Raw genomic sequence first — 24,387 nt, forward strand, 5'->3', positions numbered from 1 at the left:
TTGTATCACTCTTAATTCGGAAACACAGCTATGCAAAACGTGCTCCTTGAAGTATGTTCCTGTGATATCAGTAAGAAAGAAATCTTCAGGCTGAGCATTTCTACAAACACAATAGGGTTATCTACTGTTGGCAGAATTAGTTTCTGGAGACACACAAACTTTTTCATGCATTCCTTAGTAAGTACAGACCATGGAAGTGCAAGACACTACATCTACTTTCTGTATAGCTGAGTGTTAGTTCTTGTGATCAGAGAAAAACATTCCACGCCACGTTTGGCAAAGCCTAGTAATCTCAAAAGGTAACTGAAATGGGTGCCATTCTGGGAAGCAGAAATCAACTGCTCCTGTGACACAAGAAACTCAGTTATTCCACGTGCCTGGAATAACACACTGATATGCTGATGTCACAGTACATTACACGCCCAATCTCTGCCATTCCACACCATAGAATAAAGCAATGCCAACATCTAAAGGATTAGTCTGGATATTTTCCATTTTTTCTGGCCTTTTGAAGTTTGCCCTACCCTCCAATTATATTTCAGCCAGTCTACAACACAACTTGCAAGAGCTGAACTAATGCCTACTGTAGGTCATTTACCTGGATATTTCTCCAGTTCTCGCAGCTTAGACTCATTGATGTCTGTAGCAATGACTTTGGCTCCTTCTTTAGCAAAAGCCTGAAGAATACAAGAGAAGCAATTTATCTTTAGATATTCTAGATCTTACCAGAAATAAAATCTGTTTTCTTCTCGTTTCCTTTTTGGCTTGAAATAGAAGCTGGCTGAAGGCAGCTGATCTCTCACTTTTCATTCTGGGCATGTCAGGGAGTAATGGACATCAGGTACCACACATCCTGGGGACAACTAAGTAACTATAGATAAATCAGATTTAAGATCTTTTCCTTAAAGTAAGAAATCCATAAATAAAGTGTAAGAACAGTAACCAGACTAAGACAACTGGTATTATTATTGCCCTTATTAGCTGCATGTGCACTAGCAATCCTGTTACAAACGTGTAGGGCTAGAATTGTCTGTATTGCTGGATTTAAATGAAGTTAAGAGATTTGACAGGTAAAGGCACAAGTCATGAAAAGGACTGGTGGTATATAAACTTCCTGAAAATCCTTTGCATTCAAATAATTGGAATAGAGCAATATTAAAAGAAGCATCACTTTTCTTTGATACTTAACCATATTCCTTCATTCTTGATGCTCCCCTCAGAACCTGCTTTCTCTGCATTGTGATTAGTGATAAATCAACAGCTACGCTAACAAAGTAACCTCTGTATCAAAAGTATTCTGACGTCTCAGACTGTAGCTCCTAATCTTCAAAATAAGCGTCTCAAGTGCAGCTTAAGAGGATGCTGGCATTAAACATGCCAGCCTTGTGTGGCTTGTTGGGTATTTACAGAGTGAAATCATCAGGAAAATTACCTACTCCTTGGACAGAGTGTTTTAGTCTAAGTGCCAAGATCAACAGTCTTCTGCATTCTTAACTGTGTGCATGAGAAACTAACTAGTCTGGCAAAAATCCTACTTACAGGAGCTTTTACAGCCTTCTTGATTACGTTACGGAGATGCTGAGATAACTCTATTACTTTCTCTGTCTGCTATGGAAAAAGGAAGTAGCAGGGGAAGAACTGGTCAAAAAGAATTAAAAGGTAACCAGAAAGTCAATAAGCATGTAGACTTCTGTTTAACAGTAATTAAATAAAATTTGTAAAGGTTTTCTCACAGTTGCTCATTGTGACCAACGTTGTAGCTATGCTGTACGTCGTATTGCATAGACTTAGTTACATCAACTATTGATGTCGATAAAATATCTTGGCTTTACTGTAGAGGATCTTTGCAGCATCCAGCCTCATAACAGGAAATATTCCTTCTATCCTCATCTTCTCCCAGAACAAAGCAGCAGAGATATTGGATTAAAGGTACAGACAATACCAACCACATATTGTTTCAAAAGCAGTTGCAGGTGTTCTCAAATCTTGCTCTTATCCTTGCCTAACGACACCACTCAGAGCTGAAGACTTTCAGAAATTCAAACAGCAGAAAGAATGCATGATACAGTGTAGTGACTAGATAATTCCCTGAATTTTTTAATAGTTGGGTAGTTCTGGCTTCATCTATGGTTTATTAGAAGTTGTTTGGTGCAGGTGTCGTTGGACAAGCTAGCATTAGAGACCTAGCTTAGGTACAGGAGAACAAACATTTTCCCAACTTACTATAGCAGCTGCTCGTCCTATCCCCTGTGCAGCTGCAGACAGCAGTATGACCTTCCCATCAAGCCGACCCATACTGCTGACCTGTGCAGAGAGAAGATGTCACAGAATCGTTAACAGAAAGATGAGCCAACAACACTCCCTGGGAATGAGATACACGTGCATTCCAAAATAACTAGACGTGATTCAGAGTACCTCTGCCATCAAATCATACCACAAGTTGTCCTGTTTGGCTGCAGCGTGACCCTGAGTCATCCAGGGTTCTGAGGGGAGGACTGCCTCAACTTTTTTTTTGTCCCCATAAGTAAGGACCTTAAAAAGATCAAAAGGCATTTGAGCCTAAAAGCTAAGGTTTATTATAACAGAGACTGGACTTTATTTTTCTTTAAACAGGAAAAAAAGTCAAGGTGAAACAGAAGTCCAATAGCTTGTAATCTAGTGCTTCCATTGTGTTCTTAGAAAGCGGGTCTTTCTTCTACTCCTCTCAAGCAACAAACTCATCAGCTTCCTAGATTGCAATAAATTCCACACAGTATCCCGGCCTTGGTGTCTGCCCTGAATTGTCTTAGGAATCTTCCAGCACAGCAGATTCCCAGCTCCAACAAGGCAGGAATGAAGCTCTGTCCTGTCTTGCCTCGCTTGCTCTCAAGGAGCTACTGAGCATGCTTGGGGCAAGCGGCAGGGAATCCCTAGGTGGTTCCACCTTACTCAAGGTGTAGCAGCCAAAGGCAAAACGTAGCCCTCTTCTCTTCCACCCTAGCACACACTTTCTAATGCTGCATTATGTTTAAAGAAATACAGCATGTAAAGTTGCAGACAAACAAGTAAAAAGCAAACGCCATCCTCACACTTCTATGGATTCAAAAAAGTTTCCAGTAGGATTTTTGGTTACTTAAGTAGTAAACTACTTCATAGGATGTTTCAAAGAACTGCCTAAAATGAAGGTCACTGTGTTCCAGTCAGAGTGCGGTATCTGGTGTTTGTCAACTGGGTTCCCAATACGCAAAGCTTTCAGCATTTTTAGACTCCACAGAGCAAAATGTGTTTATGTAGTTACGAGTGTAGAAAAGTGTTCCAAGAACCTGAAGTCCTTAGATATATACACGAGTCCAACATAATGAGTACTTCTCAGTGAAGTCAAGATAAAGATGCCATAATCTCCCCTAGGTTAGCAACCAATGCTGTCATCTAGAGATGCTCAAATCCACGCTGTGACTCAGATTACTGAGTTGAATTTAGTGTCCTACCTCTTAAACCAGATTATTAATTTCTCTGATTTTGACCAGAATTTTTTTTTTCCAGCAGCTTTTCCTGAGAAAAGTTGCAGCAAAACTAATGTTCCCCTGAAGGTTACAGATTCAACAAAGCAGACTTCTGGAGCAGTTTAAATCAAAAGAGGTAATGTGTTTTTTTTTATATTAGAATGGAAAGAGTTTTTAGTTAAAGTCAGACTGAGTTAGAGACCATATTTCACGTCATTGAAATGTTCCAACTGTTGGTTCCCCCCCCATAACTGGGACACACACACACGCAGAAAGAAAGCAAGCACAAAACAACAGAACAGTCTCCTAAACAAACAGTAACTGAGATACACTTCTAATTAGGGGAAAGCACAGTACCTTAAAATCACTTTTTAGGTTGGCTAGTAAAAAGACATCTCTTTGGCTGCCTCTGATGGTAGGTTACCTAAGGTTATATGAAATTGGGCCTGTCTTAACATAACCTTTTTGCATTGACAGGTAAAAAATAGCAAGTTAACCGAGCAAAATGAGATTACACACACAACTAGGTTGCACTGTCTCTCTAACAGACCAAGCTTTCCAAAATGCAACTCCTCAAACACAAAATTCTGGGAAAGATTCTATTAACTGTAGCAAGTCCTGAGTATGTCAATGTGCTCAAAGTGTCCCCTCAAGGCAGAGGAAGCTCGCTCTTGTTCTTTGTCATCACGTACATATTTTCAGTGGAAAAAAAAAACCCAAACTGATCAGTTCAAGTACTTCCCCAAATCACCCTAATGCTTTGGAAGCAAAATGCACTATAAATACATTTTTCAATCTAACAATCCATTTTTATTAACATTTGCCACACTGATTCTATGAAGCATTTAAAAATAAGTATTAGTATAGTCACTCACCAAGGGCTCTCAAACGGCTTGTTGTATTTTCTGACCTTTGTACAAAAGGAAGTTTTATACTTTGCTATGCTTGTTGGGATTTGTAGTCTAACTGCTAAGTTTCTCTATATGAACGTAATTTCCTGTTGAAACCGAGATGCTGCCATCTAGTGAACCTCAGCATTTTAAAAGCGTGGTTTCTCTCCTGCACAGGGAAGGACAAAAAAAGGATCACCAACATTGGCTGTCCATTTTCCCTAAGGAATTCAAGAAATCACCAGGATTCCCACCAAAAAAAGGCCACAAACATGTTTTTCCCAAGCAATCTCTCTTTAGCAATGTAAGTTATCAAATTCCAAACTAGAACAATACTTGCATGATGAATTTTGTGGGGTTTTGGTTTGTTAAACTGGTGATTTACCAACTTAACGTTTTCTTTCTGTATCTAGTGGTTTAATTTACCTTTATAAAGGCAGAGTTAATATCACCAGACCAGAAAATTCTAGGGCAAACTAATGTAGTTATAAGCTCACACCAGACCTAAAGCTACCCTGACAGCATTCTTAAAGAATTTGGAGTCCTGCCTGAACTTCAGTTGGGCACGTATTCCTCAGAAAACCCATTTCTGTGGGTAAACTGGGATACACAAGCACTAAGTTCAGCAATATTAAGTTTATCTTGTCTTCCTACTAAACTATGATAGCTTTCTAAGGCTTTGTAAAATCAGCTTCCCAGTAAACAAAACCTTTAATGACTCAGTTTTCTAAAAGCATTTATCTTTCTGTCCCTAACCTTATGCCAACTGAATTCAGACACAGACCTGTTACAATAGGTTCCTGCTTTTCAACTCAATCACCAGAAGTCTCCAAATCTAGAAATGCTCCAACCAAGCAATATTTAACAAAAAAAACCCTGAAATTGCATATAAAAGAGGTAGATCTATATATATACACCTTCCCCCCTTCCCTTGTGGAAGGAAAAAGTCAGTTAATTCATTTATTAGAACACCAAAATAGAGGGAATTAAAATAAAAAACAGGTAGCCAAATGAAATCCTTTCAATCATAGTGGGAAACTGAAAAAACAAACCAACCAAACCAAAAAACACCAACCAACCAATGCCAAAACAAAAAACCCACTACACACACTAGCGCTTTGCACTTATCACTGTCCAGAAATAAATTGCTCCTCCATAACCTATGCTTCTGGCAGGAAAGGAGACATTGCAGTGCTGAACTGAGTAACAGTATTTAGAACTTGTGTATTTTTGCCTAGCAGTATCTTGAAAAGCTGCCCAAAATACATGGAAGTGGTGAGACTACTGTAAAAGACAGTCTTTAGACACTGAATATCGTAATCAACATCCTTACATCATAGCACAAGTGACCAGCAAAAATATTTTTAAATATTTAACATAAAGTTTATTGTCAAAACAAACCTTCTTATACAAAACATACAAAGAAATAAGTCTCACAACATAGATAAGCAGGCTAGTAAAATAGTCCATCTTGCAGCCCTGACCATCCAGTTCATTTTCCATTCAGTAGAGTAGCAGAAAAGTGTCAGGTCCATTGCTTACTATTAAAAAAATTCCTATACCCAACTTAAGACAGGAACTAGAAGTATATTGAAAGACGATGCAAAATGCAAAGTTACTCTTGGCACCATAATTGGCCGAGCTGCAGAAATATTATAAGGAGTTTAAGAGGAATCCTTGATTGTGTGCCCTATAACCAGAAAATTAGTAACTTCAGTCGCCGTGTGCAGATAGAGAGGTTAAAATGCTGGTGAAAATGCAGTTTCTGTGGACTTAGAGAAAGCATAGTATAAAAATCATATGCTGAGAAACAAAAAGTATAGTTCTTTCCAGTTCAACAGCACTTTGAAGACAAATATTGACCACCCAGAATAGTGTGCTTTTAGGAATGACAGAATGAAAAGTTTAAGATTGAGAAGTTTCACAGTAGATTAGTTTGTAATCCATTCTTGTTTCCATTTTTTTCTTCAATACATTGGCTTTTCTTCCTCTGCCATCCAAAAAACCCCAAAGTAGAACATCATCAGATCAGCAGGTTGTGGGCAACATGACTCCTTTTCAATTCTCGTTCTTTTCCAATTGTGGGAAGTAGCAACTCCAAGACAGCAAGGGAGGCACCAGAGCTGTTATCACAATTTGTGGAAGAGGCTGATGACTTTTGAACTGAAGCAATTATCTTTTGTATATGTAAATTCTGGCCTTTAGTGGGTGGTACAATCAGGGGCCTTATCTTTCTCTGAAGTTCCAAACCAGTGCTTTAGATGTTCTCCTGTGGGCTCTAGTCCTGCAGGTCGTGCATCTACACAGAAGACAAGAACATTAAAGTAACACTTTCCCAGTCAGACAAGCAGCAAAGGAATACAGCAACTGAATCCTAATAGTATTTTAAAAGTCAACTGTCAATGCTTCCCTCTGAGGAGCTTTGTGTTGTGAGGAAGTCTGTACTATTGCCAAGCTGGCCATCACAAGAAACAGCAACAAGTCATATTCTTTCTGGAAGTCTCCCATTAATACCTTGAAAACTGGTGAACTCTTCAACATGTCTGCTGGGGCCTTCTGAAAGTTTTTAGAAGCAAGTGTAATGACAAGGGCAGTGGCATTAATATGCTAGTATAGATCACTAGGAGACTTCCTCAGAAGTCACCAGGCCAGATATAAGAAATTCTGAGTAGGGCTGAGGAGCAGAAGTTATCAAAACAGCTATTACTGCAGCTGGAGCCAGGCAGCCTGGCAGATTCAACATCAAAGACTAAAGGCTACCATATCTTGAAGAAGTTTAGAAAAATTAACCAGCAGTTAACTTTAATTAGTTTTGCTACAAGCCTGTGCTTAAGCAATGTAAAAGTTAAAAAGCAAAACATTTTAGAGCATCAGCTATCTAGTAATGATATTCTGCTAATTCACTTTTTAAAGTCAGCCATCAACACTTCCACTGCAGCAAAAGAAAAAAAACCCCAGCTTGTATAATCTTCAGGGGGTGAAGGATTCATTTAAGTATTTAGGCTTTGTAGAGCACATAAAAGCTTCACAGCTGCAGCCGGTCAGCCCTTCAACAGTCAGCTGGCTAACCATTCAGGAAAACTGTGTTATCATGCAAGTTTCAGGTCTGAAAATAGAACGTACAGAGCATTTAACCTTCAACTCACAGACTACCCCTTAAATTCCGCCTCTCCAAATCTTTACAGGACACCACCACTTTGTTACATACCTGTTAGTGTACCCAAGTTGGAATTATCAAAGAAATTTGTTGGATAAGTCAGTGGCAGAGGCTTTGATATGTCCTGAGTCACAATTTCCTGAGCAATAGGTTCCTTGGAGGGTGAAGGCATTTGCTCTTTAAGGGAATATGACACAGTCTTCCGTGGAGACCTTGGTACTGTCTCTCGAGTGGTTTCTCTTGAGGATCGTTCTTTCAATTTCAGTGCTCTTTCTTTCCATTTTCTAAGTTCCTCTTTCAGTTGAAGCTCATTACTGAAAAGAAAACAAACCCCAGCATTTCGTTAAGAAAGATTCAAAGTAGTTCCTCTAAGGAAAAAAATACCTGACAACAGACAGTTCCTATATTTTCAGACAACATACCACAGACATGGCAAGGCAAAACCCTATCTGTGTATCTTGCTTTCAGACAATTTTTTAAATTTAAGCTAGAATTCCTTCCAACATACAATTTAAGTATTCCTTCCAGCATTTAAGAGATTCTTATGAAAGCAAGCAACTTAAAGTTCAAAAGCCATAAAGATATATAAGTGACAAATCAATACCTTTAAATAAGAGTTCATGATGTGAAAGAATTTAGAAAAATCTAAAATTACTCACTCACTTCTGTAGGTCTTCCAGAAAGAAACACTTGCGACACACATAGTTTAATAGCAACAAATGATTTGACATGTTGCTGATCACCTTTATACTTACCTTAGTAGAAGGTCATTTTGTTTCTTCAGGTGCAAGTTCTCTTTCTGTAGTTTAGCTTGTTCAGATTTTAGAATAAGTATTTGTGTGCTCTGCACAATACCACTGCCACCACCGCAAGTAAGGGGTATTTGGGATTGCTCAGGAGCCTTTTTGTCCAGCACCACTAGAAAACAGTTTTATACAGATGTGTGTGTTATTTGGACAGTGCTTAAAACCAAGTCAATCTATTTTTTAGCCCATTCCTTCCTATAGTCTTTTAGGTAAAACCTCACTGGGTTACAACTGCCATTCCAACAGCTATTCTTTTTTATGCACAAACACACCTCCCAGCATTCACACTGCCAGGGAGCGATTGAGAAACTTAAAAGATTCTTCATTGGGCCATTTAGAGTTAAAACAGTTATAATTTCAGGTATATCATAATTATGACTAGAACTACTTACTCATATGTGCAGTCAATTAAGGAAAAAGCAGCAGTGTGAGCTACTACAACTGCAGCTTATCCCACCACAAGTGCAAACATGGCTGGAGGAATAAACACAAGAACTGCTGTGATTCTAATGCAGTGTATGTGCAGCTAACATTTATACTTTAGTTTTCATCTTTCAACGTATCCAATTTTCCTTGTACCCTTTAAGGTAAAAGGCCTGCATCTCAGTCTGTACTTTAACCATACAACCTTAAAACTGAAGGTTTAACATGAGTCCCTTATATTTATCTTAAATTTACCAGTAACATCTTGCTCTTGGTGCGCTCTTCTAAGTTCTTCTTTTAGCTTTGTTAACTGTTGTTCCTGGTGTTCTGCAAGAGCTTTATAATTAGCAAGTCTATAACAGGCAGGAAGGGAGGAAGGAAAAAAAAGAAATTATCAGTTTAATAGTTATTACAGGTGCAGGAGAGTTAGCTTGATTTCCAAATGAGCTATCAAATGCCAAACATACCCAAGTTATACAGGTAAATAAACCAGGTTGTCAGTTAGATTTCAGGTAAAGTGCAGAAAACCAAAAGTTGGACTAGAATTATTCTCTCTGTATCCTTTCTCTCCAGTGAATTAGAGAGTACTTTCAATTACTGCTTTCCCCTCGCTTTCTTTTGTCAGAACAGTTATTTTATTTATGGCTGAACATGGGTTGGTTGAGAAAGTTTGGTGGGTGTATAGGGAAGGAGTTTTGTAATCAACCCGAGATGCACATGGTTTTTACTTTCTCTGGAATCTAGCTACAATAAAAACCTAGGACACCTAAAGCTGAATACTTACTACTTATTCTGTGAAAAAAAAACAAAACAGAAGAGTAGAAGTTAAGCACTAAGTAGTCAAAAATTGTAGCAAGGTAAAATTTGAACTTACTTCCTATCGAAAGAGTTGGATTGTTTCATTCTTTCCATATCGTATTTTACCAATTGTGTTTTGAGATGATCAATTTCTTCTTTGTACAACTCAGCACCTTTATCTAATTTTGCCTGAAAATACAATAAAAGATTTAGTATGAAGAAAGGCTTGTTACTTAGCAATGAATTCAAGGGTCACTTACTTCACATCTGTACTATGATCTGCTAGATTTTGCAGGACAAGACCAGGAGCAGGAAGTTATTTTGGAGTACAAATGCCCACATTACCAACTAGCACTATTGGATTAGTTCGTATCCTAACTCTGGTGTATTACATGCAACCATATTTTAGGAAGTTTTGTTGACTTCTTTGCAGGTAAGTCTGGGAATTTTGAACTAGTATGCAAATATATTAGAGAAAAAACAGCTCACGCTTAAGTTTAAAAATTTGATATTTTTTTTAGAATGTTTCAGAAATGCATCACATGCAAGTGATAAATTTAGCTTCTGATATCATAACACGGGTTCTACATTTTGGTTCCAAATGCGGCGTTGGTAGAATGTGAGACTGCATGCTAAACAAGCAAGTAGAGTGTTTTACTCTAAGAATGCCATACAGAACAATAAATTGACTTTAGAGAGCTACGTTTCATCTACAGTTGTTCTCATTCTCCTCTGATCTCAGAGAGTGAGAGCATGCTTGAGAAGAGTAACGTATTTTGCTCATACCTGAAGACTCTGATTTTCTGTCAGGGCAGTTCTGAGGGACTTCTCTGTCTCATTCAATTTGGCTTGCAGTTGGGTGAGCTCACTTGTTTCTGTTTTTATTCTTAACTGTGCTTGTAACTTGCTTATCCTGTCATCTTTCTCTTTGACATTTTTTCCTACTTCATTTATTACATTTTCCAGCTTCTGAATTTTTACTTCCATAGCCTATTGAAATATATCAATCAGTTACAAGTAGTTATGCCAAGAGATATAACAGTAAGAGCACAGCTTCCAGTTTGACATAGTGAATACCGTATATTTAAAGGAAGCATCAAGAGTATCACACTTAAAATCAATACTTCAAAAACATATGGCAACATTTCATATGGATTTCTAAGCTGACATCTATTTATATACAAAACCCAGGCAATTAAAGTAATCACGTTACAGACAAGAGCTCAGACTTTCACTTTGGGAATCGAAAGCTACAAAAATAAAGTGCGCTCTAGGCCAATGTATTGTGTGGCACAGATTTACAGTTGCCGTCAATCTTTACTTTTCTTTTTTTCAGTTTGAAGTACTCTCACTTAGAAAACAAGCATCAAAGAAATTTTCCTTGGAAACAAATATTGGTACCTTTATATCTTGTTCTGCAGCCTTTAATTTGTTATGAAGTCTGTAGTTTTCTTCTTCTAATGCAAGACTGGCAGAGCCACCAGGGGCCAGTTGTTCTTTAAGAGTGTTTAGTTCCTGAAGCAACTCTTCACTTTTCTCTTTTCTTTGTTTTGATTCAACATCAGCATTTTCACAATAACTGGCAGTTCTGGTATCCAGCTCTGAAGAAAGCTGAAGGAGTATCTGAAAATAAGTAGTGAAAGTAAGGAGGGTGATGAGCTCTTCATACTTCAGATCAATACTACTAGAAGGAGTAATAGTAGGAACAGACCAGGAGTTTCCAGGATAGACTTGTTAGGAAGACTGTTCCTAACAACTAATCAGAAGGTAATGGATTCCCTCCTATAACTTGTTTTTTGAGAAGTGTTCAATCCATTTAATAATCAGAAAGATGAAATCTCATGAAATCCTGTTCATGATACATTTAACCCTGTAAAACACTTGTCCTTTTTTTTCCCCAAAGGGAGCAAGAGGTAAGAAAGAAAGAAGAGCGAAAGGCAGGTTGAATCACCTCCAGGATAACTTGATTTTCTAATTTTAGAAGAGGTGTGAGAATAAAAGTTACAACTGAGTTTTTAAAATGGCTAAAGTAGTTTTGATAAAGTTGGTTTGAAGAGACCAGACAATCTTGTGGGCATAAAGCTTGGAGAAAGCGATTGTATCAGGCTGCCAAGTTCTGCAGGCAAAGCTATATAACAGTTTTGAACCTACAGTTTCTGAAGTTCAGTCTAAAGATGCAAACAAACAACACCCCCCCCATTTATTACCTAGAACGTCTTTTACAAAGCAGGTTTCCAAGTTCGTATGCATGAGAAAACAAGTCTTTAAAAAAATCTTCTATGTATTCCTACATCCTCAAGTAGGAATACAATAAGTGCTGATAGTAACGAATAATCTTTAAATAGCCTTTTTTTGTCTTTTGTTTTCTAACAGATTAGAGGCATTTACAGAGTGCTTACACAAAATACATCTCTGATTAAAGATGATTTAACTTTACCTTTACTTTAGGAGTCCAGAAGTTAATGACTTGTAAAAGCCTTTCATTATCTTTCTTTAACTCTTCTTTAAGTTTCTCTGCATCACAGTGAGTTCCTGAACAAGCCTCCCAGAACTGCATTGTTTCTTTTCTAGCACTTTCCTCCTGCTGTAACTCTGCCTCTATGCACAGAAGTTCGCTTTCCATTTCTGATACATCTTTGAGAATGCTCTTTAAAAAACAAGATGGAATCCAAGTTTAAATATTGCTTTGATAACTACATGTCTAAATATAGATTGTGTCCTCTTAGCAAGCAATGTTTGCAGGAAGTCTGTTTTAGCATTTAATTATCATATAAAAGGAATTTCACTATACTTAAATTACACCCCACTGAGAAAATGAGAATACAGTCTACATTCCTGTTGCAGGTGGGAAGGAGAAAGGGAAGAAAAAGCATGTTAGTAAAAGTTTCTCTTTGTTTTAAAAGTCATCTTGGTATCTGGTAGTATGTATTTGACAGGGCAAATGAGTAGATAACATTCCCACTATTTTATAACCAATAATTTCATTTTGAGCCATTTCATAAACCAGAATCTTTGTATTATAAAATTAGCAGCATAAAAAAATACAAATTCTATCCCTTCCTTAAAGTGAAGTCTTAATAGACAAAAGCAATGCCATTAGATTAGCACCACCACGTTATCCCATGCCTTGAAATATGCAAGTCTTTCTGTCTGAAAATTGTTTCAAATACTACCTCTGCATCCGAGTGCAAACTCCGCAGCACTTCACTGATGTTTAACTCTTGAGAAGATGTTTCATTCTGGTTCAAATAAATCTTCCTGAGACACTGAATCTGAGCTCGTAGCTGATCTTGTTTTCTCTTTTCCTCAAGCAAGTCCATTTCATATTTGTTAACAGTAGCATGATATTCTCTTTTCTTTGAGCAAACACGACTGAACAGAAACTGTTGTAGAAGCACAGGATGTATCAGTGAGTAGGCTTTAAAATGGTACCCTGCATCCAGCTAAAATTCCACATTTTATAATTCATTTTGTTTACTCTCCTAGTCCATAGAGGTCCAGGACAACATGACTAAGAAAATTAGGTTCACACATGCTATATAGCATACATACAGAATAAAATACATGCTTAGGGGTTCATAATTTGAATTATGGAGTACAGAAAGAAAATTTATTTTCCCAATTAAAACAGATTAATATTAATGAAATACTGCGCAAAGCAGATGAACTACAGTCAAAAACTAAGGTTGATTAACTTTACTAAATAGTTCCTGTTTTCCAGGATTGTAAAGCATTTACTTGCAATTCATTTTCTACAAGAGATGGATTCACAAAAATCAAAGCTAGAGTATATAGAATCCTAGCTGTTAATATTGAGAGCTTATTAAAAAACCCCAAACCAAAGCAATACGAAGCATCCACAGATTCAGCGTTTTAAGTTGGTACCTTCAGTTTGTTCAATAAACTCTGGAGATGACTGTTTATTTTCTCATTTTCAGTTTGAAGTCTTTTGACTTGTTTACTCTGTTCCAATGAAAGCCGAGTCAGTATCACAGCTATCAGTGCTTTCCGACCATCCAGTTCATTCTTTAAATTAAGAGACACTGTAGAGAGACATTCATACTTCTTCCCTATATTTGGGAATTTCTCAAGAAGCTCCTAGATGCAAGTAAAACAAATTTATTCAGTCACAATAAGGAAAAGAGTGATTAGATATAGAGAGAAGCTTAAAATAAACCATCAGACCAACCCCTATGGTATGTATTGGTTTCACAATAGAAAAGTTATTAGGACTAAGATTTCAGTTTTGACTTGGCACAGGAATATGACAAGATCACTAAGCCAGGCACAAAAGCCGAGAATTTCTTCATTTTCCAGAAAATCATTTCAAAAGTTCAAATTATTTTCATGATTTAAATCGCCTGGCCACATCAAGACCTGTAGATCAGGCCTGAAATGAAGTTGTTCCCTGTTCACAAGTTTGCCAGCTGGGCTGCCCTCAGGATAGGCTCCCAAGCTGACCTACTTGGTCCTTTGTTGAAAGAAAGGGATCACGAAATTGTTCCTAGCACTCTGCCATAAAAAGGGAGATGTGAGCACGCAGCGAGCAGGCTGAGAAATGCAATAGGCTTCAAGGCACTCTCAGTAAACTGCAACTCAAGTATCACAAATGAAGCTAGGTTATACATTTTAAAATAAGTATAACACTTCCTAGGCATACTGCCTCCACCTTTGGTTCTCAGTTGAAAGAAGCAGGATTCAACTGGTGTTAAGTCTTCAGCCCACAGTAAACACACTGGAACTAACACATGCCCTGTGTCCAACAGGAGCAAGTACAAGATACTGAAGAAACTGCACAAGAAAGAGGCAGACATGATCTTACTTATTACAGAAGTCAGAAGGGGAGAGTGCCATTACAAGAGATCAACTGATGTTTACTTCACTCATTATTAGCTCCCTACTGCTGATGTAGGATGGAACGTCAGTGTGAATGGAGAAAGCTACACATAACTGATTTTTGTAATTTGGTCCTTTACCACTTTTGGCATTAACTGAAGCACTCTGGGCTTTTCTAGCGTGCATACAATGATGCCTGAATCTGCTGCACAGACTTAACACAGACTGCAGTACAATGGTACTCCTTAAAGAGGTTCATACATATTATTCATAAATCCTGGTTTATTTTGGCTTTCAGTAGGTTAGTAGTAGTTCTCACATATATGAGAAAGTATACACAGCATAGTTAATTACCAAAAGCTCTGAGGAATTACAAGAGCTTCCTATTTTGAGGAGAGAAGCTATTTAATGAAATTCATTTATTTGAAATAGATTAATTTTTGACAGGGAGTAATGGAAGGGGGGATTTGGGAGGATTTTGCAAAACCAAAATGCTGAGGCACTTCTACATGACTAGTTATTTTCATTGGGGTGGCTGGACAGTAAGGAAATCAAGTGAGATGTCTCAGGTGAGAAGTTCAATTTATTCTCAGAACAAGATGCATGGTCACTGAACAGCAACAGCAAATTGACGGGTCCCATGGTTTGCAGCATCTTAGCAAGATATGCAAACAGTTTTATACATTATACACAGAAGCAAGGTTTACGCTCCAGGACAAGTGATATTAAGGTTTTACATGCATCCTTAAAATAAGCAGAGAAGTAAGTTTACCTTAATTTTCAAGGTTTTTTCCTTCAGGCTGTCATCAACCACCTGCTCTGCATTATCCAGTGGGTCCACCTGAATGGACTTATCAGTCAGGTTTCTCTGCTTCAGTTGGTCTAGAGCAGATTCTAGTTTTGCATTTGCTTCAACAAACTAAAATAAAAGCATACATATTTAAGTATCATTCAAGAAGAGAAGTTATGAATAACTTAGGTATGCAACTTGCAACACCAACCATCTCAGAATTTCTTTGCAATTCTGTCTTGAGCTGGTCCCGCTCAGAGCTGATATCCCGGAGAAGTTTTTCTAGCTCATCTTTTTCTCGATTAATTGATGAGATTTGTTCTTTAAGTTGGAAAGAGTGACTAGTTCTTTCAGCCAATAACTGGTCTTTTTCACACGATACACTCTTTAGCGTCTCAGTTAACTGCTGAATCTATAATCAATAGTGGAGAAAAAAGCCCAAGAATTACAATTTGGTCCTAGTCTCTATACTCCCCTATCAAGTACTCAAATCAGTTGTGTCAAATACAAAGAACAGTTTCCAGTAACTCTAAAACTCACTCTAACAGCAAGAGAAGTTTAAAAATAATTCTGGTGTTCTAATAACTCAGAAAAAGAAATTAAAAGGAAGAGGAATAGCATGACACCCAGAGAACTCTACTTCAGTCAACTTTGTTTCCTCTTGCTTTACTGAAGACCAAACAAAAAAAGGCAGTCAACATACATCCACATCACAAGAAAATTGAAAGAAATAGAAGATTAGCGTAAGAGATAGTCAATGGAATTGTCTTTATCTGCTCTAATGAACAGAACAGTAACACATTTCCTGATCTGAAGCAATCCTTAATTATACTCTTTGATCTATGAAGGAAGAGCTTGAGAGGTGAAAAGTGAAGAAGTGAAAACTGCAGACTGAGTTGGCAAGAGCTAAGCGCAAGACTTTCTGAATAACAGGTACAGTTTGAAATATGCAAAGCATCAAGGATTCCAAACCCACTTAGGCTCAATCTGTCTACAGAGTGCCTTTTAAAGTCTGAATAAATACTTGTACAATTACTGACTATTATATTAAGCCTGCACACATTGGATAAATTGGTGTCCATTCTAATGAAGTGACCAACCCAACTTGTTATGAGGCTGAGCCAAGTTGCAGATGCTAATTCTAAACATCACTAAAGAAACTTGTACAAAATCCTTTGCCCATGTTCATGCTTGTTTAGCACCTGTATAAAATGATGCGCTGAGAATTAGAAATTAAATAGGATTTGTCTTGAGCAAGAGTTTAGCACATCAGCGATAAAACATCAGAAGACAGAATAGCTACTAAAAACCAAAACTCCTCACCTTGTTTGTTAGGCTGTCCTCCAAAATATCTGACCGCCTCTGAACCTTTAACAAATGTTCTTCCCTTTCCTCAGCTTTGATCTTCTCATTGCTGAGGAGTTCTTGTTGCCACCTCAATTCCTTTTCGGCTTCAAGAATCTGGAGTAAAAACGGAGTAAAAACAGAGCAACAGATACAAAATTAAGTTCTGAGCATGTGAATCTACCTCACACATATCAGGCCATTCAATATTTCAAAGGAATCAAAATACTTGGCACCAAAAAGACTTCTTTAGTTTGAATACAAGAAGTTCAGTTTTGTCTTTAAAAGTTTCTCCTTTCCTTAAGCAAAGCCTGCTAACTAGCATAATGATAAGTCCTTAGTAACGTAAAGAATTAGATGAAGTATGCTACAAACATGTTTGGACATATTTTCTGCAATCCCTGTTTACACAGATAAGTAACAGCAAGCAGAGATGTAATCCAAGTAGGGTTCACATCAAGAACTATCTAGAAATTATTACTTAACACATTTTTAGGAGTTGGACTTGTCAGAGTAGAGTTAAAGTATCTTTGATAATTATAGAACTAGCATTCCTTTCACTAAACCTCTGAATTTCTAGTGAAGTTGAAGTTTTACAGCAAGACAACTGATACTAAAACCCAGGTGAATTGGAAGATATTGGTAGTGATAGTAAGAAGATTCTCCTCCCACCATAGATTTGAATTAACAACAGATATTTGAAGTGATTACTCAATATCTGAACAAGGACTGCTGCTCAATGGGTACCATCCAATTCACTTCTCTTACGCTGTGAAGATATACCTCATCCAGAAGAGAAAATAAAAGTGTCAGAATTTGTCAGCTTTAGTTTCAAAACTTTGGAGGTCAACTACAAAAGACACCTTTTAATCAAATTCATTTAAAAAATGCCTGTTAAGTGTTTTGGTATTTTCTGGTTCCTCATTTATTCCTAAATAAAGCACCCTCAGTTAAGACTTTCAGAAGCATTTACATACATCTTTAAATGCCATTCCACAAGACAGGAATTAAAGCATGCCAATATTCTTCACTCTAGTATGTAACATTAATACTGGTAAAGATTTTTTTCAAGACAGCTTCAAGAATTAACCATCTTCCTCTACCCAGCATTTATAGGTACTATAATCAGAGATAAAGCACCTTATCACTACTCTCCTGTAGGTTAATCTCCAGTTTGTTCTTCTCTGCTCGAATATCTTCCAGCGCTTTCTGGAGCTGATCTCTCTCTTGTGCTAATAAATCACACTGTTTCTCCAGCTGCTGAAGTTTACCGCTTTCAGTCTCAGTCTTTTCCTTCAGTTCTCCCAGTAGCTGGTACCTTTCCTCAGTTACCAAATTTAAGTCCTCATTCAACTTGACTACCTATTAAAAAAATATTTTAGAAATGTATAAAATTAACACATAACTATTAGCAAAAATTCTTCCTCTGTTGCTAAATTGTATTACCATGACATTATCTATTGGACCAATAAAGCAGCACAAATTATTATGGGGGAAATACCTGTTATTCTAACAAGTCCTTGATGGAACATCCTCTAAATTATTTCTAAGACTTTCTTATTTCTGTACTTGCCTTTTCTTTCAGTTTGTTTATTTCTTCATTTAGATTTTTTTCAGTATTTTGCAATTTCTCTTCTCCATTTGCTAGCATGTTCTTCTGGATATCAGCTTGCTCTTTCTGATGCCTTAGTTGTTCCTGAAGATTTTCCACTTCTGTCAGAAGTTTTAAAGACTGCAGAACAAGGCATTACGTGGATGTTCACTCAGTAGGACTAAGTTTTGCTTATCAGGAGTTAAGAACAATAAGTCAAAGCATTTGAATTTCTATGAGAGAACTATCAGTCTTTTACTTTAGGAAAAAACCCTCAGTTGTCATTCCCCCATGCCTAGTTTAAGAACTCCAAAGGAAGACAGTCTTTAGAAATAGTCTTTATCAGTTGAAAAAAAAATAAAGCAGCCAGAAGTAAAGAGGAAAGGGAAAAGTGTGGACAGGGAACAGATTATGTAGATGACCATTTGAAAAAACACAAACCAAACAAAAACCCACAAAACACCCCACCATGAAAGATACCCTTATTCTTGTGGCAACTGCCACCAGTTGCAGGAACAATTTGTCTAATTGTTTAGTAGCAAGATGTAAATTTAAAATGAAAGATTTGATAATTCTAGTTTGCCAACTTTAGTTCTTAAATTATTTGGGCAATACATACTTAAAGATCAGTTGTTCTACCTGAGGTTTGCTAAATTCATAAAGCTTTCATATTTCTTAATTTGCAGAATTTCTCTTAGGAAAAAAAAAGTCTACCAGACTTCCTTTTAACTTTAGAAGTTGTCAGCTTGATTTTTGTTAACTAGGTATCAGAATGAATTTGTCTGAAACAGTGTGTCAACATAAGTACACTTTTCATGCAAATACTTGGAATATTGCAGTCACTAGTCTGCCGCAAAATAAGACATCAGGAAGGAGAAATAGGACAGCTAATCTGTTTCTTTTCTGGGTTTAGCTTTCTCTTCATCAATCCAGAATGAGCTGAAGCAGTAGGAGAATTAAGGTCTTAGGCATCAGTGAACCGGGATTACCTCTACTGTTCAGTGCTAAATGCAAAGGCACCGTAGCTGAAAGATGGGACAGGAACTTGGGGAGTGTTTGCCCAGCAGGCGGCAGACAAAACTGTGCCTCAACCTGGAGCAGCGCAGTCACCAGAAGGGCAGGAAGGGGATAGGGGGAGAAAAAAAAAAGACAGATTCCAAAATCCTGATTGGATTAGTAAACTGCTGCTATGAACAAGCAAAGGGAGAGGAGGAGATACTGAATAGAAGGCTTCATGACCAAAATAATTCAGCGGCACAACTTCTCTTAAATGATTATTTTTAAGACATTTTATACATACTCTGTCCTTGTTCTCCTGACAGTCAGCCTCTAACTGATGTCTTTCTGCTTTGCAAGTCTCTACCATTTGCTGTAGCTCATCTTTCTCCTGGTTAAGGAAAGTGATTTTCTCAAGCTGCTGACAGATATGCTCATTCATTGTTCTTTCAATTTGTTCTTTTTCTGCCAGTAGCTTGCCACATTCAGAAGAGACATGAGTCAGGTTTTCAGTTACTTCAGCGAGCTGAAAGAACAAATAAGAACAGTATTAATATTTCTAATTATCTCTAGCATGGGTAGAAGTAATTTGATGGTTAGTTTGGAAAAAAACAGTAACATTCTAATTTTATTAAATTTTGTTGTCCCAGTAATCAGGTTCTGATTTAAGAGTGTTATAGGATCATATTTCACAAGCGCTATCTGTACATATGGGTGGTTGTAATTCGATTATTTTACAGAAGACAACTCCGTTAGTTTACATCTTTCTCTGCTTGCGATAGCAGTAACAATTTTGCTTAAAAGTCAACCAAATTTCAGTGCTTCTGTCTCATTGGTAGACAAAAGTGAGCATGTAAAAACCTACAGGCCATAACTCCATAAAAATTACTCCATTGCTGTATCCACAGCAGATAGTCTTGATTCTAACAAACATTAATGTTTCCTAAGAGCCACAATAGCTTCAGACATGAAAATAGTAAGTAGACAAGAAATTTATAATAGTGCAGCAAGTTACAGAATGAGCTAAACTGCCTTTTAGTTGCTCAAGTATCTTCAGAGTTACATAGCTAAAAGACATTATGAGAAATGGAAAAGTTTTAATACTTGGAACATGCATTGAAGTCAAAGAGCTGTATCAATTCCAAATACTATTCCATCATTCAGCACTAAGGCATGTTTAGTTATAAGTACAGGTTGTAGCTTGCAGGTCAAATTGCATTTGATTATCTTTTCACTGGCTCCGTTTCTGTGGAATTCTTTTGAGAAGCAGCACAGGAAAAAAGGGAAGTTTTGTTATTACGTTTACTGAACCCTTACAAACTGAAGTCTACAGAGGACACGCGTTGCCAATCCTGATAGAATTTTTACTTTATTTGATAAAACTGCATCTGACCTTCTGCTGCAGCTCATCAGTTGTTTCCTTCAGTGCCTCTTGCGCTTTCAAGAGCTGATTTTCTTTCTCTGAAATACTTCCTTTCAGCTCCACAATAGTCTCCTGATGTTGTCTGAGAGAGTTGTGAGCACATTTCAACTCTTCCTGCATCTCTGAATTCTTTGGACACAACACAGTTAAAGTACATTAAAGTCTGAACAACTCTTCCAAAATTTAAGACAGAAGTTTACTAAAGCTGTCATCCTAAAGGAATAGGACTATTTTTCTTACCATGCTAATTGTCTCCTGTATAGTTTCTCTTAGCTGGTCTCTCTCAGTCTGGAGATTCTCCAGTTGTATTTTAAGATTATCATCTCCTTTTTCTGTCAGAGTGCTCACTTCCTGACAGTCAGGCAATTTTGGAATAAAATCTGTTCTCTCCGTTTTTTCAGATTCTCCTTGACCTTCATTGGCCTTCACTTCCGCCATTTCATGCAATTTCCTTTGTGCCTGGCTCAGTTCTTCTCTCAGAAGTAGTATTTCTTGCTCAATAGATTTTTCTGGAATCTGTGGCATCTATTTTATAGAGAAATAGAAGTCAACACATTTGGGGAAGTAGCTTTAAGAGAAACATATCTGATCTTTGACAGGTTGATTATGTAAAATAAACAGAAGCAATGTTTTGAGAGATTTGTATTTTTTCAGAATAACAATATTTGACTGAACTCGATATGCAATTCAGGTTTCTTGAAGTAAGAGACACGTAAAAGTAAAATTTGAAGTGAAGACTTCTGAAACAAGTTACCAGAAGTAGAATTTCATGGCCATAGTTTAAGCCTGGGGGGGGGGGAAATAACAAATCACCTAACCAAAAAACATCCCAACAGCAAAAAACCCAACAGCCAACACCGCAAACCAAACTACAGAGACCTTATCGATATTTCTAGTCTCAACAGTAGATAACAATGGTGTCAAGACAATTATTTCCTTGAAATCTGTCCACTCCTCCCCCATAAGTATTAAAATATAAGCATACACTTTTTTTGAAGTATATATATATGCACACTTTGTGTATATACATATAACATGTATGCAATCAGCATGTCCAATTACAGCAAACATTGGCTGCAATGTCCCTTTCACTGCCAGGAAAAAAGTCAGTTCTACCTATAAAAAAAACCCTTCAAAAAAGCAGAACCAACCTTTCCAGATAGGCAATTTTTAGCTTCAACTACTTAATTTTAGAACCACATCTCTGTGCAGATCAACTCAGAACATCACCACCCTGTATCAAGTTAAAATTCTATTTACAGAAAAATGATTGCCATATTCTGCTACTAGTTGTCCATATACGGCAATAGGGATAGAATATATTTCAAGTAAACAATAATAATCCTGGTGTTTAATGGTCTGTAGTCAAGTAGCAGGACCCTTTTTTCTAGTTTGTTTTGCAAATTATTTTCACTCCAGTAAAGTTTACATAAGCATGCTTTCCATTACAGCCTTAGCATAATTACCAAAGTTCCTTCCCCATACTCTTCTTTTTTCAAGTGTAAACTGTCCAGCTTATCCTGCAATGATTTGTTCTCTTGTGTAAGGAAAAAGATTTGTTCCTTTTGCACCTGAAGCTGATCACTTTCTCTACAGTTACCATTTTCTGATTTTTCCTTAGCAAGCTGGTCTCTCTCTGATGTGATGATATTTATTTCTTCCGTCATTTGAGATATCTATAAAAGAATGTGCAAAGACAGCATCTCCATCAATTCAAAACAAAAATCAAATACAGAAGTTTTGTTTGATTCACTCCGGTACAGTATTTTTAGCATCAAACCACTGCAATCAAAGTAGAAAAACTCCAGAACTGAGTCTTTGGCCTTCGTCACTTGTCTTGTTTTAAGCACTAACATTTTAGCAGACTCTGCTGCAACATTGGCCAGATTTTCATCTAGAAAAAGTCTGAGAGGAAGAAGCCGAATAAAAATAATCCAACAGGTGTTTCTTACGCATCTGTTTCAAAACATGCAAAGGCTGAATTGACAACCATTGACTGACTGAGTCTGGCAGCTGATATGCTTCAAGAAAAATCCAATCTCACATACTATGGATTCTCCCTCCAGAGAAACTGTGCCACTGAAGCAACTGTGTAACCTACAATATTCCTGGCATCCTTCTTTGACAGTTATTGAACAAAGAGGCACAAAACCCAGCGGATCAGCCTTCTGCTGCACGTTGGGAACTGAGCTGCCATTTACAACCATGTGTTACACTTCTCATTGGGACTGTTATAAAACATTAGCCTCATTCCTACCTCTAAGTTACCCTTATATCTTCTTCATTTGCCATCTAATGGCCACCACTCAAATGGACAACCCTAGGGCACGTTACTTAAGCAAAGGTTTATTAAGAGCATACATTACAGCTCGAAGCTCTACAGAACTAGATCAGCAACTGGTAAAGACTTGGATCAGGCAGTACTACTTTCTTGCCCACTTTCTACCAAAGGCCTAGAAATTTTCTAAGGACAAGCAGAAGAGACTATAAGCAGACTAACTAGGCTTGTTTTCAGTCTTGGAAAACACTTTAAAAGCATTTTTATTTTGAATTGTTACATAATGTTTTACCTGTATTTCGAGTTCTTTAATGGTTTTCCCTAGTGCCTCTTCAACAGTTAGAATCTGAGATTGTTTTTCAGAAACATTTTTTTCCAACTTCTTGACAGTGTCCTGGGATTGCTTGAGAGAAATCTGTGCATTTCTTAGTTCTTCATGTGCCAAAATATTCTTTAGAATAAAAGAAAGAAAATCCACAAAAGAAAATTCAAGCATTTTGTAACATTAGTAAATACTCCTTGATTACAAAAAACCACACAAAACCCCACTTCCCTACATATTTCAATATAATTTATAAGTGTTCTTACACTCTTCCCCTTAACATGTATGGCCCATTTCTATAAAGGTAGAATTCCTACCATTGAAACAGTGTCCTTTATGTCCTCTTTGAGTTGGTCTGTCTCAGCTTGGAGAGACTCCTCTTTTTGCTTCAGGTAATCTCTTTCCTGGGTTAGAGTTTTTATTTCTTCCTGACATTCAGTAAGCTGCTGAAGAACTGCCTGGATCTCCGAATCCTTGGCCTCCAGTCTCAGCTCTATAATCTTTTCTTGCTCTTTTAATTGCTCCATTTCATTTAACTTCTGCTGAGTCCGAATAAAATCTTCTCTTATCTCAAGCAGCTGTTTGTGCTCTGCTGTCTTTTCTTCCAGTTCTTTCATTTTGCTAGAGAGCTTTAGTTTGTAAAGGAAAAGGCCAGACACCATCATTGTAATGCAAAACGGCACAATGCATACATGTTCTTACAGAATCTTATATTAGCTTAGGAAAGGTGAGAGATGCTAGCTTTCAACAAGAGAACAGGGAGTTCATCATTTTACTTTAAATCACTGCTTATATTCTTGCCCTCATTAAATAAGCATTTGTCTATGGAACCTTCCTGTGGTTTCTCCTTAACAGCAAAGGTCTTACTAAAACATAACACCACACATGAAACTGTAGCGTAGCTTAGGAATTATCAAATCAGGAGTTATCAAATCCATAGCTGGAATATGACAGCCGTATCGGTGCCAAAAGCCTTGTCCAAAATAGATGCATCTTTAGTTCCCTTTTCTTCTTAAAATGTTTTTTCCTTTCTAATTACCAATTTATGTGGTGATTCTGCTTGGTTTGAAAGATCTTCTGTTCTAAACAGACTCCAGTTCCCAATGAGGAAACTTTGTTTCTATGAGTTTAGACAGAGTAGGTGATAGCAGCATATTTAAAAAAATTTGCATAAGTTAGATATAACTTAAGAACAGGAAAAGAAGAATTAAAAGGTCAAGTACAGAAGGAGAACATATAACCTGAAGCAAC

At 37.2% G+C, this 24,387-nt stretch overlaps 1 protein-coding gene across 1 annotated transcript in view; it reads right to left on the reverse strand.

Moving 5' to 3' along the window:
* Positions 1-598: 598 nt before the first annotated feature.
* LOC104157138 (centromere-associated protein E-like) overlaps positions 599-24,387 on the reverse strand; it is a gene marked incomplete at both ends in the record, with an annotated part of 40,588 nt that continues 16,799 nt past the window's right edge. The window contains 25 exons of the mRNA XM_009705528.1: positions 599-677; positions 1,540-1,608; positions 2,224-2,304; positions 5,935-6,014; positions 6,588-6,671; positions 7,581-7,843; positions 8,285-8,447; positions 9,014-9,111; positions 9,633-9,745; positions 10,343-10,546; positions 10,958-11,179; positions 11,994-12,203; positions 12,730-12,939; positions 13,442-13,654; positions 15,165-15,311; positions 15,394-15,594; positions 16,506-16,643; positions 17,667-17,884; positions 18,096-18,258; positions 19,418-19,639; positions 20,507-20,665; positions 20,777-21,061; positions 22,003-22,212; positions 23,107-23,265; positions 23,454-23,765. Of these exons, the coding sequence (XP_009703830.1) occupies positions 599-677; positions 1,540-1,608; positions 2,224-2,304; positions 5,935-6,014; positions 6,588-6,671; positions 7,581-7,843; positions 8,285-8,447; positions 9,014-9,111; positions 9,633-9,745; positions 10,343-10,546; positions 10,958-11,179; positions 11,994-12,203; positions 12,730-12,939; positions 13,442-13,654; positions 15,165-15,311; positions 15,394-15,594; positions 16,506-16,643; positions 17,667-17,884; positions 18,096-18,258; positions 19,418-19,639; positions 20,507-20,665; positions 20,777-21,061; positions 22,003-22,212; positions 23,107-23,265; positions 23,454-23,765 (4,303 nt within the window). The remainder of the gene's footprint in view (positions 678-1,539; positions 1,609-2,223; positions 2,305-5,934; positions 6,015-6,587; positions 6,672-7,580; positions 7,844-8,284; positions 8,448-9,013; positions 9,112-9,632; positions 9,746-10,342; positions 10,547-10,957; positions 11,180-11,993; positions 12,204-12,729; positions 12,940-13,441; positions 13,655-15,164; positions 15,312-15,393; positions 15,595-16,505; positions 16,644-17,666; positions 17,885-18,095; positions 18,259-19,417; positions 19,640-20,506; positions 20,666-20,776; positions 21,062-22,002; positions 22,213-23,106; positions 23,266-23,453; positions 23,766-24,387) is intronic.

Source organism: Cariama cristata, unplaced genomic scaffold (genome assembly GCF_000690535.1).
Source record: "Cariama cristata isolate BGI_N322 unplaced genomic scaffold, ASM69053v1 scaffold3718, whole genome shotgun sequence".
Classification (NCBI taxonomy): Eukaryota; Metazoa; Chordata; class Aves; order Cariamiformes; family Cariamidae; genus Cariama; species Cariama cristata.